This window comes from Lynx rufus, unplaced genomic scaffold, assembly GCF_022079265.1.
Source record: "Lynx rufus isolate CCGP_SWC_20201006 ecotype Redwood Valley unplaced genomic scaffold, mLynRuf1.p SCAF_28, whole genome shotgun sequence".
Classification (NCBI taxonomy): Eukaryota; Metazoa; Chordata; class Mammalia; order Carnivora; family Felidae; genus Lynx; species Lynx rufus.
In genome coordinates, this window is record NW_025814843.1 from 607064 (window position 1) to 624548 (window position 17485).

Below are 17485 nucleotides of genomic sequence, written 5' to 3' on the forward strand. Positions count from 1 at the left end.
GATATGTTGGGTTTCATCAAAATTAAAAACTTGTGTCCATCAAGACAGTAAAAACAAAAAGCTCACAGAATGGGAGCAAATATTTGCAAATAACATCTCTGATAAGGGATTAATAGGCAGAAGACATAAAAAAACTCCTGAGACTCAACAGCCAAAACAGAAACAACTCAAGTCAAAACTGGGCGAAAGACTTGAGTTGACATTTCGCCAAAGATGGCATCCAAATGGCCCATAAGCATATAAAAATACTCAACATCGCCAGTCATTGGAGAAATTCCAATCGAAACTACAGTGAGACACCACTTCATGCTCATTAGAATGGCAATTATCAAAAAAGTGAAAAATAATAAGTCTTGACAAGAATGTGGAGAAATTGGGACCCTCATGTATTGATTGCGGGAATGAAAAATGCTGCAACCACTATAGAAAACAGTTTGACATTTCCTCGCAAAGTTACATATAGAGCTACCATATGACCCAGCAATTCCAGTCCTAGATATATATCCAAAGGACCTGAAAGCAGCGATTCACATAGATACTTGTACACCAATGTTCACAGCAGCATTATGCACAATAGACCGAAAGTGGAAAACCGTGTTCATCGATAAATGAAGGGATAAATAAAAAGTGCTATATATATATTGGAATATTACTCAGTTATTAAAATGAGTAAAGTACGGACACATGCAGCAACACGGATGAACCTTGAAGACCTTATGGTAAGTGAAATAAACCAGCCACGAAAAGACAGCTACTGTGTGATTCTGCTTACACGAGGCACCTAGATTAGGCGAATTCATGGCGGCAGAAAGTAGACCAGGGGTGACCAGGGGCTGAGGGGAGGAGAAAGCTGGGATGATGAGAGATTTTGGATCTAGATAGTGGTGACTTGGTAAGCTGCTGGGGGATACACTCCATCCAATGTAGGGAGTAAGCCAAATGGTGACAAGTCGGGGAGAAACACAGGATCCATCTCAGCAAAGAGGTGCAGGTAGAAATTCTCAGAATGATGCCGAAGGAAATCTCGGGGGACAGCTGCCTGCAGGCCTGGAGGGAACACTGTCCCAGCTAAAATAAAAGAGGAAGGAATGTCTCTGATGAACATTGAAATAATAGACAAGTGAGTATGTTTGACCAACTGACAGGCTGGGTTTGTCACAGAGCTGAGGATAAATCGCTGACACGTGCAGAGAGAACTCAGGAGCTGTCAACACCAGGGAAATCATAGCACACGGATAGTTCAGCTGGGAACAAAATTCACAGCATCATAAACGTGTGAGCAACTGTCAGTGAATAACTCAAGGACTCTGACTTATGCTTCCCATACAAGAGTTTCCTCATCTGCGTGAGTGGGGACAGTCATTGGACCACTGTCAAGGAACAAAGGCAATACCAGGACTTAGGAGAGAGAGGAAGAAGAAAAGGGAGAACGATACCGTGGAGGGTTTTACATTTGGGGGCAAGCTGATTAGCTGGCAGTCTACCCTTGAGCACTGGGGTTGACCGGAGGGATCCAAAAGAATTTCCATTGTTGATGGACTCTCTGGAAATCCTGAGGGCGTCAGAGTGGACAGATGCGCAGGCTGTCGGGAGTATGGTCGGCTGGTCCTGCCACATCTGCCACGGGGTCAGCCCCATTGCTGGGGCCAGAACTGCTCTCCGTCTCCACGGATCTAACTAAACACCATGCTCTGGGAGACTGGGTAGAGGGGAGGTGGTGGGTACACAGAGGGTGATGTAAGAGTTGAGTTCTCATCTTAGAAAGCAGGAAATTAATGCACAATGTCTAGAATCGAAAAGTCAAGAACTAGCAGTGTGTGCATATCATATTCTGGACATTCAGGTAGCAATGGCTGGAAACCACTGGACTATATATCCCCGGTCCAGCACTTCCTAGCTGTGTGACCTTGGGCAGAACTTTGCCTCCTTGAAACGCAGTGTCCTCATCTGTAAAATGGGGATGTTATTGCCGACTTCATAAGGCCATTGTGGTTATTACATGCATGGCAAGTGCTTTGCCTGGTGTGGTACTGTGCAATTAGTAAAAGGTTAACCCCCTGAGCTATTGCTCTTATTAACATTGCCACTCCTTGCACTATGGAGTATTGTACTGGCCAAGGCCTGGACCTGGGTCAAGGGAAAATTAAAAGGGCCAGTTCCTGCCACAAGGACCCAAGACAACCCTGTGTCTTTCTCCATGGTGGGGAGAGGGTCCTGTCCCCATGAGAAAGAAGCAAGATGGATAAAAGCCTCAGCAACTCCTTCTCGTTCTTTGGAATTTTGCCAAGAAAATCTGTCAATGTGACTTGAAAAGAAGGGACCATAAAAAGCTTCAAGACAGGAGGAATTTCTCACCAATCTTTGAATAAACACATGAGCTGGGGGCTTTGAACTAGGCTGTCAGTGGGGGGGGGGAGGGGTCAGAAGAAGATTCCAACATCAAGAGATGGGGTGTGTGCCCCGGAGGAGGTCACAGCCTGACACCTGGGGCACATGTGGGAGAACTGGCAATGACCACTTAGAAGCCCGCTTTTATTCCCGTGAAGAAGGGAGAGGAGGCGGGGGAGGGAGGAGGCAAAGAAGGAAATGAGAAGGTGGCTTTTCATTTCAGTTCGTTGTATGTGATTTCTTACCAGGCTCTTCTGAGGTATTGAAAATAGCTCTGAGCCCAACCCCTGGGAGCCCCCACCTGCACCCAAAACTACCTTCCAGAGATTGTCAGGGTGGTGAGCCCACCATCCCCACGCTGGATCTAAGTCAGAACTAAACTGAGCCCCGGGAGTACTAGTCAAGTCACTTTCTCAGTTTTGTGCTTATAGGGAATTTTTTTTTTTTTTTTAAGTAGGTTTCGCGTCCAGCACAAGGCCCAACATGGAGCCTGAACTCATGACCCTGAGATCAAGATCAAGACCTGAGGTGAGAGCAAGAGTCGGACGCCTAGCCGACTGAGCCACCCAGGGGCCCCTCTCAGGTCCGTGTTTGTAGAAAAGGGGCGACCATTTCTCCCCATGGTAGTTTCTGCCTCCTGTTAGCTCATTTTGAAAATCGATTTGCCACAGTTCAGTGGCAGAACATGCGTGAGAGAGCAAAGGGGTCTGTGGTGGGGAAAGCACAGTTATGCCTCGCGTCATTACCGATCACCTTGGGAAAGGGCACAAAACCTCGGTTTTCGTTATCTGCAAAATGGGCGTTCCAGGCTTCCCTCTGCAGAGAAGTTTCCCTCAAGGACGTGTACGTGACATGCGTATAACTGGCCAGAGACAAAGCTGCCAAGCGGCAGTTATTAGTCTGATATAAGTGGCAAAAAATATAATGGATTGATTGTAGTCACAATTAAAATCATCTTACGGTAATATAAAACCATATAATCATAATGATAGAGAATTATTATGACATTATTCTTATTAATAATAATAGTATCATCAAATTAGCACTCCAGGCCTGGGAACTGCTCCCACAACCTCAACCTGTGGCTTAAGCACCATAATTTTCTAAAAACACTTGCCCCCATAGCTGCCTCGTCCCCTTGCCTCTCCTCTGAGCCCTTACATGTGCCTCCCTGGATGACCGTGTGGCCTGAGCATGCCTTCCTGGTGATGGTTCTTGTTTTGTAATTTGACCTTTGGGAGTCACCATTCTGTCTCCTGACACTCTCATTCATCTCTGTATCCGGTGCCTTCCATGATAGCAGGACACAGTAGATCCTTGATAAATGACCTCATAAATGACCTTGTCCATCATTGTCCCCAGTAAAGACTTGTGGAATGAAAAGCCGTCTCCATTTTTGCACTGTGTTATAGACAGCTGGATTGGGACAATATTTAAGTTTTATTCTGCCCCCTCCCCCGCCTGCATTTCTGTCATTCAAGTAGGACTCAGGGTAAAGGTGTCTTGGCAGAAGGAGAGGAGAAAAAAAATGCTGGCTTTTGCTTTCAAAACTTAGGGGAGGATATTCTTGACAGAGACAAAGTAACTGAGCCAGAGGGGTGCCTGGGTGGGGTTAAGCGTCCGACTTCAGCTCAGGTCATGATCCCACGGTTGGTGGGTTCGAGCCCTGTGTCAGGCTCTGTGCTGGCAGCTCAGAGCCTGGAACCTGCTTCGGATTCTGTGTCTGCCCCTCCCTCTCTCTCTGCCCCTCCCCCCGCTAGCACTCTGTCTCTCTCTCTCTCAAAAAATAAGTAAACATTATGGGGCGCCTGGGTGGCCCAGTCAGTTAAGTGCCCAACTTTGGCTCAGGTCATGATCTCACGGTTTGAGTTCAAGCCCCATGTCCAGCTCTGTTCTGACAGCTCAGAGCCTGTAGCCTGCTTTGGATTCTGTGTCTCCCTCTCTCTCTCTGCCCCTCCCCTGCTCACACTCTGTCCCTCTCTCTCAAAAATGAATAAACCTAAATAAATAAATAAATAAATAAACAGACATAAAAACAATTTTTTTTAAAGTAGCTGGGCACATGGGGCGCCTGGGTGGGGCAGTGAGTTCGAGCCCCGCGTCAGGCTCTGGGCTGATGGCTCAGAGCCTGGAGCCTGTTTCCGATTCTGTGTCTCCCTCTCTCTGCCCCTCCCCCGTTCATTCTCTGTCTCTCTCTGTCCCAAAAATAAATAAACGTTGAAAAAAAAATTAAAAAAAAATAAAGTAGCTGGGCACAGGAAATAATTTCCCCTCTATTAAAAAAATAGCCCAAAGATTTAAATGTGGAAAACAATAAGATTATTAAAATTCTAAAGAAAAAAAAGACCTGATATTTCTTTATAACCTTGGAATATGAAAGACTTTTTTAACTATAACACCATATCCAAAATCTGTAAAAGGACTGATAAAATAGACTACACAGAACAAGCAAAGAAAAAATCACCAAACATGGCCAAAAACACCTCAAGGAAAGTCCAAAGGCAAATGAAAAATGGAAACAAAACATTTGCATCTTTTATTTATAAACAGAAAGGAAAAGGCCAGCTACCCAATAGAAAATTGGGCTTGGGGCGCCTGGGTGGCGCAGTCGGTTAAGCGTCCGACTTCAGCCAGGTCACGATCTCGCGGTCCGTGAGTTCGAGCCCCGCGTCGGGCTCTGGGCTGATGGCTCAGAGCCTGGAGCCTGTTTCCGATTCTGTGTCTCCCTCTCTCTCTGCCCCTCCCCCGTTCATGTTCTGTCTCTCTCTGTCCCAAAAATAAATAAACGTTGAAAAAATTAAAAAAAAAAAAAAAAAGAAAATTGGGCAAACACAATGAACAGACAGTTCACAGACAGGGGAAAACATCATAAAGATGTTTGGTCTCATTCCTAATAGAAGATAAATTCAAACTATGCTGATTCTATCTTTCCTTAATAGACTTAAAAATCTAGAAGCTTAATTGCACCTTCTATTGGCAGGGCCATAAGGAAACTGGCACTCTCATTCACCATGGAAAGAGAGGAAACAGGGATAACCCTCGTGGAGGGCAATTTGGCAACATTTGTCAAAATTACTGATGTATTTACCACTGATATAGTGATCAAACTCTGATTTATCTCAAAGTGTGAGATAATAAATCCATTGCAGCAATGTTCGTAATAGCAGAAGATTGGGGAAAAACCAACTGCCCATCAATAAGGGAGTGAATGAGTAAATTATAATATTCTTATATACTGGACTATGTACCTATAAAAAAGAATGAGGAAGCTCTTTATATATTACTATGAAAGAACTCCAAGATATATTATGTGGAAAAATAAAAATAAAAATAAACAGGGTTTCTTTCTTTCTTTCTTTCTTTCTTTCTTTCTTTCTTCTTTCCTTCCTTCCTTCCTTCCTTCCTTCCTTCCTTCTTTCTTTATTTTTGCAAAAAGGGGGGAAGTTCAAATCTATAAGAGTTGGTATATATGTAACGAAACACCGCAAAGAAACTTAAGAAACAAAAAATGGTGTTTTAAATACAATTTTTAGAAATAAATTTAACAAAAAAGTGTAAAACTTGTACACTGAAAACTACAAAAGATTGTTGAAAGAAGAATTTAAAGACCTAAATAAATGGAGAGAAAGCCTATGTTCATGGATTGAAAGATTTAATATTGTTAAGATGGCAATATTCCCCAAATTATTCTACAGATTCAATGAAATCCTAATAAAAATACCAACTGGCTTTTCCACAGAATTTGACAGCTGATCCTAAAATCTTATGGAAATGCAAAGGACCCAGAAGCGCCAAAACAATCCTGAAAAAGAAAAACATAGCTGGGAGACTCACACTTTTCAATTTCAAAAACTTACTACAAAGCAATAGTAAATAAGACAGTGTGATACTGGCATAAAGATAAGCATAGACCAATGGAATAGAATTGAGCGTCCACAAATAAGCTTAACATTTATGTTCAGTTGATAAGGGTACCAAGGCAATTCAATGGGAGAAAGGATAATCTTCTCAACAGATAGTGCTGAGACCACAGGATAGCCATGTGTAAGAGAACAAATTTCGACGCCTACCTCACACCACACACAAAAATTAACTCACAGTGGATCATAGATCTAAATGTAAGAGCTAAAACGACAAGCTTAGAAGAAAACAGGAGTGAATCTTCATTATTTGGGGTTAGGCAATGACACAAAATGCATAAATGACTATAGAGAAGATGAAGAGATTAAACTTCATGAAAATCAAACACATTTGTGTTTCACAAAATGCCGTCAAGAAAATAAAAGGGGGGGGGTGCTTGGGTGGCTCAGTTGGTTAAGTGTCCAATTCTTGATTTGGGCTCAGGTTGTGATCTCACAGTTTGTGAAATCGAGCCTCACTTGGCATTCTCTCTCTTCCTCTCTCTCTGCCTCTGTCTCTCTCTCTCTCTCTCTCTCTCTCTCTCAAAATAAATAAAATAATTTAAAAAAAAAGAAAGAAAAGAAAAGGACAGTCCATAGATGTGGAGGAAACATTTGCAAATCATATATTTGTTAAGGGATCCAGAATATATAAAGAATGCTTATAACTAAACAATGAAGAAACATCTCAATTTAAAAATGGGTTAAGGAGTTAGACATTTTTCCAAAAATATATCTGAATCAGCACAGGAAAAGGCACCCATCATTTGTCAATTAGGGAAATGCAAATCAAAGCGACACTGAGATACCTACTAAGATAGTTATAGTGAAAAGATGGAAAATGACAAGTGTTGGTGAGGATGTGGAGAATTTGAAGCAAGATGATCAGATGGTCATCTACTGTGGAAAACAATCTGGTAGTTTCTCAAAGTGTTCAACACAGAATTGCCACAAGCTGCTGCGATCGCACTTCCAAGAAAAATGAAAATATATGTCAACCCAAATACTTGAACACGAAAGTTCACGGCAGCATTATTCTTAATAGCCAAACAGCAGAAACGGCCCAAATGTCCACCACACGACGAATGGATAAACAAAACGTGGCATATCCATTCAATGGAATATAATTTGGCCGTAAAGAGGAACAAAGTGCTGACATGTGCCACAGCATGAATGAACCTTAAAAACATCATGCTAAGAAGAAGAAGCCAGTCGCAAAGCACCACATTCAATTTTTATAAAATGGCCCACGGTAGGCAAATTGGTAGAGACAGAAAGTTGCAAAACCACATTCAATTTTTATAAAATGGTCCAAATTAGGCAAATGGATAGAGACAGAAAGTAGATCAGTGGTAAGCCTAAGGCTGGGGGTGTGGAGGGACTGAGGGGTGGGGAGTGGTGAAAATGTTCTAAAATTAGATTCTAGTGATGATTGCACAAGTCTGTCACTATAATAAATAACATTGACTTGTACACTTTAAATGGGTAAACTTTCAGGCATGTAAATTATATGTCGGTAAGGCTGTTTATTCCAGGGGAGGCAGGAACTGGGCAGATGGGGGACAGGGAGGGAAGAAGACTTCATATTATATACCTTTTTATACTGTCTGGGCTTGCAAAGCGTGACCACTACCTACTCAAAAAGCCAATTTTTTAAAAAGTTTACTTATTTATTTTGAGAGAGAGAGAGAGAGAGAGAGAGAGAGGAGGGGGGAAAGGCAGAGAGAGAGAATCCCAAGCAGGCTCTGTGCAGACCTGAGAGCACAGAGCCCCACGCACAGCTTGAACTCACAAACCGTGAGATCGTGACCTGAGCCGAAATCAAGAGTCGGCTGCTTAACCAACTGAGCCACCCAGGCGCCCCTCAACAAGCAAATTTAAAACGCCAAAGAATCACACAAAATTAAAAAGAGACCTCTGACACTTCCCTCATTTGGGGAGAGGAGAGGGAGGGTGCTAACCCACTGTGAAGGGATGGCTGGGTGGGCGGTGGGTTAGATTGGACAGGGCAGCCCTAGAGAGCTTCTAAGACTCATTCATGGTCTGGAAGCCAGCAAGCTGTGGAGACTGATGGGGACATAGTTGGGCAGATGGTCGACAACCAGCAGACCAGAGGGTGCCGTGGCTGCTCCCCACTCCCCCACCACCACATGGACCTACATGAAATCCCAGAACCACCATCCAGCCCCAAAGAAGGGCAGGAAAACCCCAGGACCGACACAGGCTGGGCAGAATAGAAGCCTGAGAAAGAAGTTCCACAGCCCTTCTCGGAACCTTTGCTCGTCACTCCTCAAGAGGGCTTCTGGAGGGTTCGAAGCCCTTGTGAGGTTTTGAGGGACATCTGGTGGGGCAGAGACTCTTCTTCATTGTGCAGCTGGGGAAACAGAGTCTGGAGAGGTGAAGGGCCCGTCCAAGGTCACACGGTGAGTCCGTGAACATGGGGAGCCAGAACCCCTGACTGCGGGCCGGTACTGATTCTGCTGTGCCAGGCAGCCTCGCTCAGCACTGGGTCACAGTTCTGACCGATTCTCAGCCCGTGGTCCTGGAGGCCCCGGCACTTTCACCCTGTGTCAAGGTGGGTGTCCTCACCTGTTCCGGCTGTCTCAGAAATTTTATACATTTGAGCCCTTCGCTGGGGACCTGTCTGGGGACATGGTCACTGGATGCAAAAAGGAATCAGAGAAAAGATAGACTCCTTGCCTGACGTGTGGGGGACAGAGCAGCAGCGTGGGTCCCATCGGCTCCGGCAACCTATGCTTCCTGCTCTGTCCCTTTGAACGAACCTTTAAAACCCTGATAAAAATTCTACAGGGCATACGATCCAGGTTCTTCAATAAATAAACAGCGGGGGGAATAAATGAGACCAGACGGGAATTGCTCTAGATTAACACATACAATCAAAGGTAGAATGTGGTCTGTGCTCAGATCCTGATTTGAACAAACCGACTGGAAAAGACATTGATCAGACAACTGGGAAACCTCAACCCTGATCGGCTATTTGGTCCTAGTACTAGGGGGTCATTCTTTTCAGAATTGGTCAGGCCATGATGGTTAGTTTTCTGGGTGTTGTTTTCTGAAAAAGTTTTTAAGAGATGGCTGCTGAGGCATCCACACATCAAAGAATACAATGTTTGTTATTAGCTTTAAGATGATCCAGTGGGGCTGGAGGGGGAAAATGGCGGGCGTAGACGATCTAAGGCTGGCCATACGTTGATAATTGTTAAAGTCAGGGGATGGATGCAGAAGGTGCATACCTACCCTCCAGCCTCCCAGCTCCTCTCCCGGCGTGCAAGCTGCAAACTCCCAGAGCCTCCAGACTTGGGGTGGCCCCCAGACAAGCCCGAGCTTGTCCATCTGCTGTGGGTGCTACTCGCGCCGAACCCCACCGAACCCATGCGGGGCGCCCCTGGCCAAGCCCTCCTTGCCCCCACTGCCCCCCCACCCGGCCACCTCCCCGGCTACTCACACCACTCCGGGCCCGCCCGGGTCCGGCCACCTCGCCTGCTCCGGCCCAAGCCACTCATTACTCAGGACGTTTATTATTAGCCTTAGATTTGATTAGTGCCTGAGCTGCACTTCCTGGGTTTTCCCCCCAACCTGTAGGATGTAAATCATTAGCGGCACCCCCTCCCGCCCCTGCACCTGCGTGGTAGGAGCCGAGGCGGGTGGCCTGGGCGTGCTTCAGGAGTCCCCAACGGTGCTGTCTGCGGAGCCTTCCCTGCATGCTGCCCGACAGGGCCTGCAGAGCAGGGGGGGCTGGTCTGGCCTTGAGATGAGGTATAGACTGGTATGACCCCCATCTGGCCCTGACCCCACACTTGGACCTGGTTTCCTGCCCCCTGGCACACACCCCAGGCTGCACCCAGGACGAACCAGCTCTCCAGCCTCAGGCCCTTCCCCCTTCCTTGACGACCATTTCCTATTTCATTGCGGGGTCATCTCTTGTTTGGTCCTCAGGCTCCACTGAGGGGCCAACTCCTCCGGGAAGCCATCCCTGATTTCTCTGTGCTTCCTAAGCCCTATCCTTACCCGTATCAAAGCACTCAACAGGCTGACACTAGAGCAGGACAGCCTGGGTTTGAATCTCAGCCCGGCCACTTACCAGCAGGGAGCCTTGGAGACAATTCACTTAACTTCTCTGTGCCTCCATTTTCTCTCCTCATAAGTGGGTATAACAACAGTTCCTGGCTCACGGGTTGTTGGGAGAATGGAAGGGGCACAGTTAAATTCTTAGGGCAAGTTCTCAGCATGTAGCAAGTTCTCAAGAAACAATATGGAGGATTAGCACCGTAGCCCTCATCACACTCTTGTGACTTGATTTCCATGGCTTCCCAACTCCCTCCATGGGATTAAGACGGGAGTGAGACAAATTTAGGAGCCCATGGCATTTAGGAAGGAAGTTTGAGGGATGGGAAGGAATCAGGCAGGTGGAGGGGAAGCAGGAGGGCATCCCAGGAAGCAGTTAGGACAGGAGCGAGGGCAGAAGGGAGGAAAGCGAAAGGCTGATTTGGATGAACCTGACCTGAGACAACAGCAGAGGACATACAAATGATTGGTAAGCCTTAAAAAGTGCTCGGACTCAAAAATGAGAGAAACACAACCTCAACAATGAAGAAGGAATTTTCATCCGTCAGGTTGGCAAAATCTGAAACTTTGATAATGCCGAGAACTAGAGGTGATCTAGGGAAATGTGACCTCACGCCCTGCTGGAGGGAGGGGGTTGTTACTACCATTTTGGAGGGCAATCTGCCAGGACCAATGAAAACGCACAGCCTACACCCAACCCACAACCCAGAAATTCTCCTCCATGTGCCACAGGTGCACAGCGCTGTTCGCGGAAGCCTAGCTAATACTAGGGAGCATCTGGAAACAACATAAATGTCCAACCCACAGAGCATGGCCGGAAAAAGTGAGGTTCACAGGTCATAACCAGGGATATTATGCAATGGAGATATTCACAGATCTAGAGGAGACAGATCTGTAGGCAGTGATGTGGAGTGATGGTCAAGACAAATCACTGAGTGAAAAACAAATAAAAAAGGAGTTTGTAGCCTGGTACCTACGGTAAGATACCTTTTTGTGAAGCAGAGTCGTGAATCGCATTCTCCATGGCCCCCTACACAGTGGGCATGATGACGATGGTTGCCTCAGGGTTAGAACAAGAGGGGACGAGGTTTGGGGGTGATGGTCAAAGGTGACTTTAGTCCTATTTGTAACGCTTTAATTTTTACACAGAGAAGATACTTACGTATTACTTGTGTCAGTGAAAAGTAACAAAGCTGCGGGGGTGGGGTTGGGAGCCAGAGGCAGTCACCGACACCGTTGCCAGGAACTTTCTGCCTGTTGAAAGCCCAGAGTCAGTGTTGGCTGCCCTCAGTGCGTCTCCTCCTTACCTTCTTACCCAGAGCTGGGGCTCTCACCGCCTCACAAAGCAGCTGGCTCCCGGGGGGTTAGTTCTGACCGTTAAAAAGCGGTCTCTGTCTATCGAGCAGACTGTGCCTTCCAGAAACAGACCCGCTAGACTGATCGCTATTTTCTGCAGCCGCACACATTGCCTTGCTCAATGAGATAGCACTTTGGAGTTAGAAAGCAGGCATGGGTTAGGCAGGAAACAAAAATCAAATACAATCCAATCTGATTTGTAGGGTGGCCAGGAACTGAATGGTAGAGTTTCCTAAAGTCTCATTGCTGATCGAAGCTGGTTAGCGCTGTCGCTCAAACACCTTTTATAGATAATGGACTTTATTTGCTTTCTATTTTCTTTCATCAGAAGTGTAATTTACATGAAGTGAAATGCATGAATTTTGAGTGTGCAGGTCAATGAATGCTTACTATGTGCGTACCCAGACAATGCTACCCAGATCAGGACTTTGGACATTTGGAGCCCCCCAGAAGGCCCCCTCACTGCCCCTTCCAGGAAGTCACCCCACCACCGCAGAATAGCCATCATCCTGACTTCTGTCCCCATAGATTCATTTTGCTTGTTCCTGAACTTCGTATAAACAGGAACATACGGGGGAGGGGGAGGGGGGAAAAGTTACATACAGGGGAGAGGGAGGGAGGCAAACCATAAGAGACTCTTAAATACTGAGAACAAACTGAGGGTTGCTGGGGGATGGGGGAGAGGGGAGAGTGGGTGACGGGCACTGAGGAGGGCACTTGTTGGGATGAGCACTGGGTGTTGTATGGAAACCAATCTGACAATAAATTATGTTTAAAAAAAGGAAACAGGAACATACAGAGGGGATTATCCACAACTTTCTTCTGACTTCTTTTGGTTGGTGTCAGATTTTGTTAAGCCAGACAGAGCAAAGCTATGGGACATTTTTGGAAGGAGTTGTCCAACCTCCAAGGGCCTCATTTTCTCCTGATCTAATGGATGAATGTGAAGCTGTGTAACAACACAGACCGAAGCTCATGTGACCCCTCCCCACCAGTGCCACACAATTGTTAACAATTATTATTATTGCTGCCTCTGAGCTCAGATTTCACGACCCATGAAAATAGAGTCCCCTCCTCTCTGGGCTCCCTCAGAACAGGTGCTGGAGACTTCTGAGCCTCATTCTGAAACCAGCCCTCTCCAAGCTGTCTCCCGGGGCGGGCGGGGGACCCAAGATTCTAATTTTAAGCTCCACACTTAAGGGGACAGAAGAGTTCTGGAACCCAGGGTAAAGATCCCTTGTATACGTCCAGGTTTGGGAGCTGATTCATTCAAATATGTGGACCTAAACAGTTAAAATGAGCACACGGTAAAGAAAAATTCACACGGTGTGAAAGGGAATATAGTGACAAAAAAGAAACTTCTCTCATATCTAGATACTCTAGTCGGCCCTTTCCCTGCTTGGAGGCAGCAACTGTGACCAAATCTGGTTCACACAGGCTTCCGCAAAGCCCTGGCATTTACACACATGTATGTGTCGATGGATGATAGATTTCGCCTCAGCCCTCCCACCCAACATACATTTTTTTTTTACACAATTGCTGGTCTATACAGATTAAACACACTGTAAACATGACCTTTTTTCACTTGATATATCCTACCAATCAATTCTTACCTTTTTAAACAAGCTCTTAAAATGCTCATTGGAAATAATAACAACAGTGAGCATTTATGTGGCACTTACCATGTTGCAGGCACTATTCTAAACCCTTTAAATATATGTTCATGTAACATACATTTTGTCTTTGTGTCTCATAGACTGGATTGAATTCCCTAAGTGGATTACTTGGTCAGAGGAAAGGTTGTCACGTTGACTGATATTTTCCAATGAGACTGTTCCCCTCTACATGAGGGCGTTGGTGATATTTTGGACCTGAGAACGTTTTGCCCAAGCTAGGTGTTCTGGTCTCTCTGAGGCAGCGAGGGTTTGTCTTAGCCACAGCCTGCTGTCTGCCAACCCCCCTCCCCCGGTCCCTCTGAGGCCGTACTCTTGAACCTTCTCTGAGAGAGTCCTAGAGGTAAGACCAAAGCAAGAGTGTCCCAAAAAGGACATTTCTTAGAAATGCAGTGAAAGCCCTGATTTTCATGATTGCAATTTACATATACGACTCAGATGTGAATTTCCTGTATTGCTAATGTACCTATTCCCTCGATTTGTGCTAATTTCTCAGAAATGCTAAATACCTTTAGTAAAACGTGCTTCAAAGGAGCAAAGGGCAGTTTCTACAGGAAGAGCCCCAGCTTTGGTGGGAAGACTTAGTTTCTCTTTCCATTAAAAAAAAATTTCCCTCAAAATTTTTATGGTGAAAAATTCAAAACTCAGAGAAGAGGGAAAAGTAACGTAGAAGGGATACCCACAGACCATCTTGCAAGGCTTAACCAGTGTTCACATGGGTGTCCTCCTATCTACTTTCCCGTGGGGACATCTGAAAGCTTTGCAGACTGTGACATTCACTCCTCAACGCTTCAGCGGACATCTCCCAAGACGGGGACGTTCTCTCCCATAGACTTACCATTTCCACACCTAAGAAAATCAGCAGTAATTCAACACACCACCCAATATCGAGTCCATATTCAAACGTCACCTGCTGTCCTACAAAGCTTTTTTTTGGCTGCCTCCGTTTTTGTTTTATGTTTTGTTGTTGTTTTTTTTTTTTTTAAAGAAACCTCTACAGTGCCATTTATTTATTTAGTTTATTTTTATTTATTTATTTTTTAAAGTTTATTCATTTGTTATTTCAGAGAGAGCACAAGTGGGAGATGGGCAGAGAGAGAGGGAGACATAGAATCCGAAGAAGGCTCCAGGCTCTGAGCTGTCAGCACAGAGCCCGACGTGGGGCTCAAACTCATGGACTGCGAGATCATGACCTGAACTGAAGTTGGATGCTTAACCAACTGAGCCACCCAGGCACCCCTATTTTTTTTTATTATTTTTTTAATGTTTTATTTATTTTTGAGAGATGGAGACAGAGAGACAGAGTGCAATCGGGGGAGGTGGAGATAGAGAGGCAGACCCAGAATCCGAAGCAGGCTCCAGGCTCCGAGCTGTCAGCACAGAGCCCGACGCGGGGCTCGAACCCACAAACTGTGAGATCATGACCCGAGCTGAAGACACTTAACTGTCTGAGCCACCCAGGCGCCCCTTGGCAGCCTCTTTTGAATCAAAATCCAGTCAAGGGTCAACTATGGGATTTGGCGATTGTGTCTCTTTATAGCCAGTTTTGGGGTGTAGAACAGTCCCCTCCCTTTCGCTCTTTCTTCTTTCTTTCTTTTTTTAATCTTCTTTTCCTTTCATTTCTTTGTCTGCCATGGACTCAGCCTCTCTCTTATAGAACGTCCCACATGTGCCTCTCTGACTGCTTCCTCGGCTGTGGTTTAACAGGTTCCTCTATCCTGTGTGACTTCCTGGAAGCGGAATGCTAGGGCTGGGCACTCTCTAGGATTTGGGGAGAAGCCCTCCCAGGGGGTGGGGTCTTCTTCCTGTTGAATCTCATCAAATGGTACGTGGGGCCAACTGTCCCCCACGTGGCGAGGCCGGATTGGATCACCTGTTAAGGTGGCAACACGAAACGCCCCCTCCACAATTAGTGTCCCCTGCAGGTGGCACTTTGGTACCTTCCACATCCTGGCCCCCAACCACCATTCACTGAGGGTCGTCATCTGAAACAAGCCTAGCACTTAAAATACGGTGGCTCTCTAAAGCTATCATTCCTTCCACATTCCTTAGCCGGTGTTTTCTGTGACGGGCTTCCTTTTCATTTCTCTTGTTGAAAAGAATACACAGAACATAACCGTGAGCAAGATAACAAAGCCCATGTTTTCGCCGCCCAGAGTTATGTGTGAGCCGGTTGGCATGTTCACTTTCAAATGTTTCTTTTTTTTTTTTTTAAAGATTTAAAAAAAATTTTTTTTTTAACATTTATTTATTTTTGAGACAGAGAGAGACAGAGAATGAACAGGGGAGGGGCAGAGAGAGAGGGAGACACAGAATCCGAAACAGGCTCCAGGCTCTGAGCTGTCAGCACAGAGCCCGACGCGGGGCTCGGACTCACGGACAGCGAGATCATGACCTGAGCCGAAGTCGGACGCTTAACCGACCAAGCCACCCAGGCGCCCCTCAAATGTTTCTTTTAAGAAAGAAAACATTACAGCTCTGAAATCTCCCCGGCCCCCTCCCCCTCCCCCCACCCCTCCCCTCCCCCGATGGAACCATCCATCGTAAGGATGGCTTCATCTTCCGGGCTTCTTTTTATGCCTTTATAAGTATGCGTTTATCTGTGAATGATACAGTGTATGTCACTATTTATGGTATTCTGCGTAGGCCATTATGCATTTTCCTACTTTCTCCCAACATTGTGGAGATCGACTCATATTAATTCATACAGAGCTAGTTCGTTCCTTTTAACTGCTGCCTCGTATTCTCATTTAGTCTTCTGTCCCTGCCTTGTTGAGAAACATTTACGTTGTTTCCAATTCCTTGCTGTATGAATCGTGCCATCCTGGGCAGGCCTGTGCATGCTTCTTTGTGCAAACGTGAAAGTCTCTCCAGTGGGGACGTTCTCAAACAGGACCTCTGAATTGTGGGGCGTGCACCTTCCCGATTTTAGTAGCTGTTGCCAAACTGGCCACACTGAGATTCATTCCCACCGGCGGGGTATCACTATCCCATCCCCGCAGCTCTGATCTACATAGGGCGGCCTCAGACTGTTTCATTTGGTATCAGATGTTCTGGCAATCTAATGGGTGCGCCTTGGTATCTTGTTGCTTTAATTTGCATTTCCTGATGACCAGCAAGGCTGTGCACCGATGTTTATTGGCTGCTGGGCCACCTGAAGGCTTGCAGTTACTCACTGGGAAGGAAGGAACGTGACAAGAGGCGGGGGCGGGGGGGGGGGTGATGCACTACTATTCACTCTCGTGGAGACATCTGGTGCCTCTGAAGCCCACCCTAAGCCAGTGAGGTGCTATATTAGCTAACAGGTGGATATCATGGAGGGAATGCAATTATTCTCGATTCATAATGTCCCTGTATTTGTGTTAATAATACTTGTCACCGATTATTGGCTTACTGTGCACAAGGCAATTTATAGATTTTATTTAATTCTCTCAGAAACCTATTTATTATTATTCCTATTTTACCGAAGAGGAGACTGAGGGTCAGGGAGGTACAGTGACTTGCCTAAGGTCAAAGAGCTGGTAAGTGGGCTACCCGCAGCACCCAAACCTTTCCCTCTGGACAGCATCGCCTCTCCATACTCCTCCCACATGCCCAGACGGTTCCCCGAGAGAAGAAAAGATGACTTCTTACCAAAAGAAGAAGTGGGGTTCTGGTTGTCCCGCCCCTCCCCTTGGCTATGAGCAGAGAAATTTTTTGTTAACCAAAAAGTGCAGCCTTGCAAATAGCTCCCAGCCCACTGACTCGGGTTTCTGGATCAGGAGACAAACAGAGAAGGCAGCTTAAAGTACTTCTTTCCTCACTGCAGCTCAGGAAGGAGAGGTGAGTCAGTGATCTCTTAAATCTTTTACAGTTTTTGGATCGGTCGGAGCCGGAGTGGGTGGGCAATGGAGCTACGAGACTCAACAGGGGGGAACCTTTTATCTCTTAAGTTTGGGAACAAGAGGAGTCTCTCCGCCTCTCCCTCCAAGCCCTCTCTTGTACATGTGATGTTGGGCAGAGATATTTACAGACTTCTCCACTGTCATCCGGACTCTAGAAGAGAAGTAGTTTGTAGACGTCAGTTCCAGCCTGCCCATTTTA

At 46.0% G+C, this 17485-nt stretch overlaps 1 protein-coding gene across 1 annotated transcript in view; it reads right to left on the reverse strand.

The window, feature by feature from the left end:
* The window catches only part of TNFRSF13B (TNF receptor superfamily member 13B), a 36929-nt gene extending 27100 nt beyond the window's left edge, over nt 1–9829 (reverse strand). Inside the window, exon 1 of the mRNA XM_047089689.1 lies at nt 9754–9829. Within this exon, the coding sequence (XP_046945645.1) occupies nt 9754–9811 (58 nt within the window). The 5' untranslated portion in view covers nt 9812–9829. The remainder of the gene's footprint in view (nt 1–9753) is intronic.
* Nucleotides 9830–17485: the final 7656 nt, after the last annotated feature.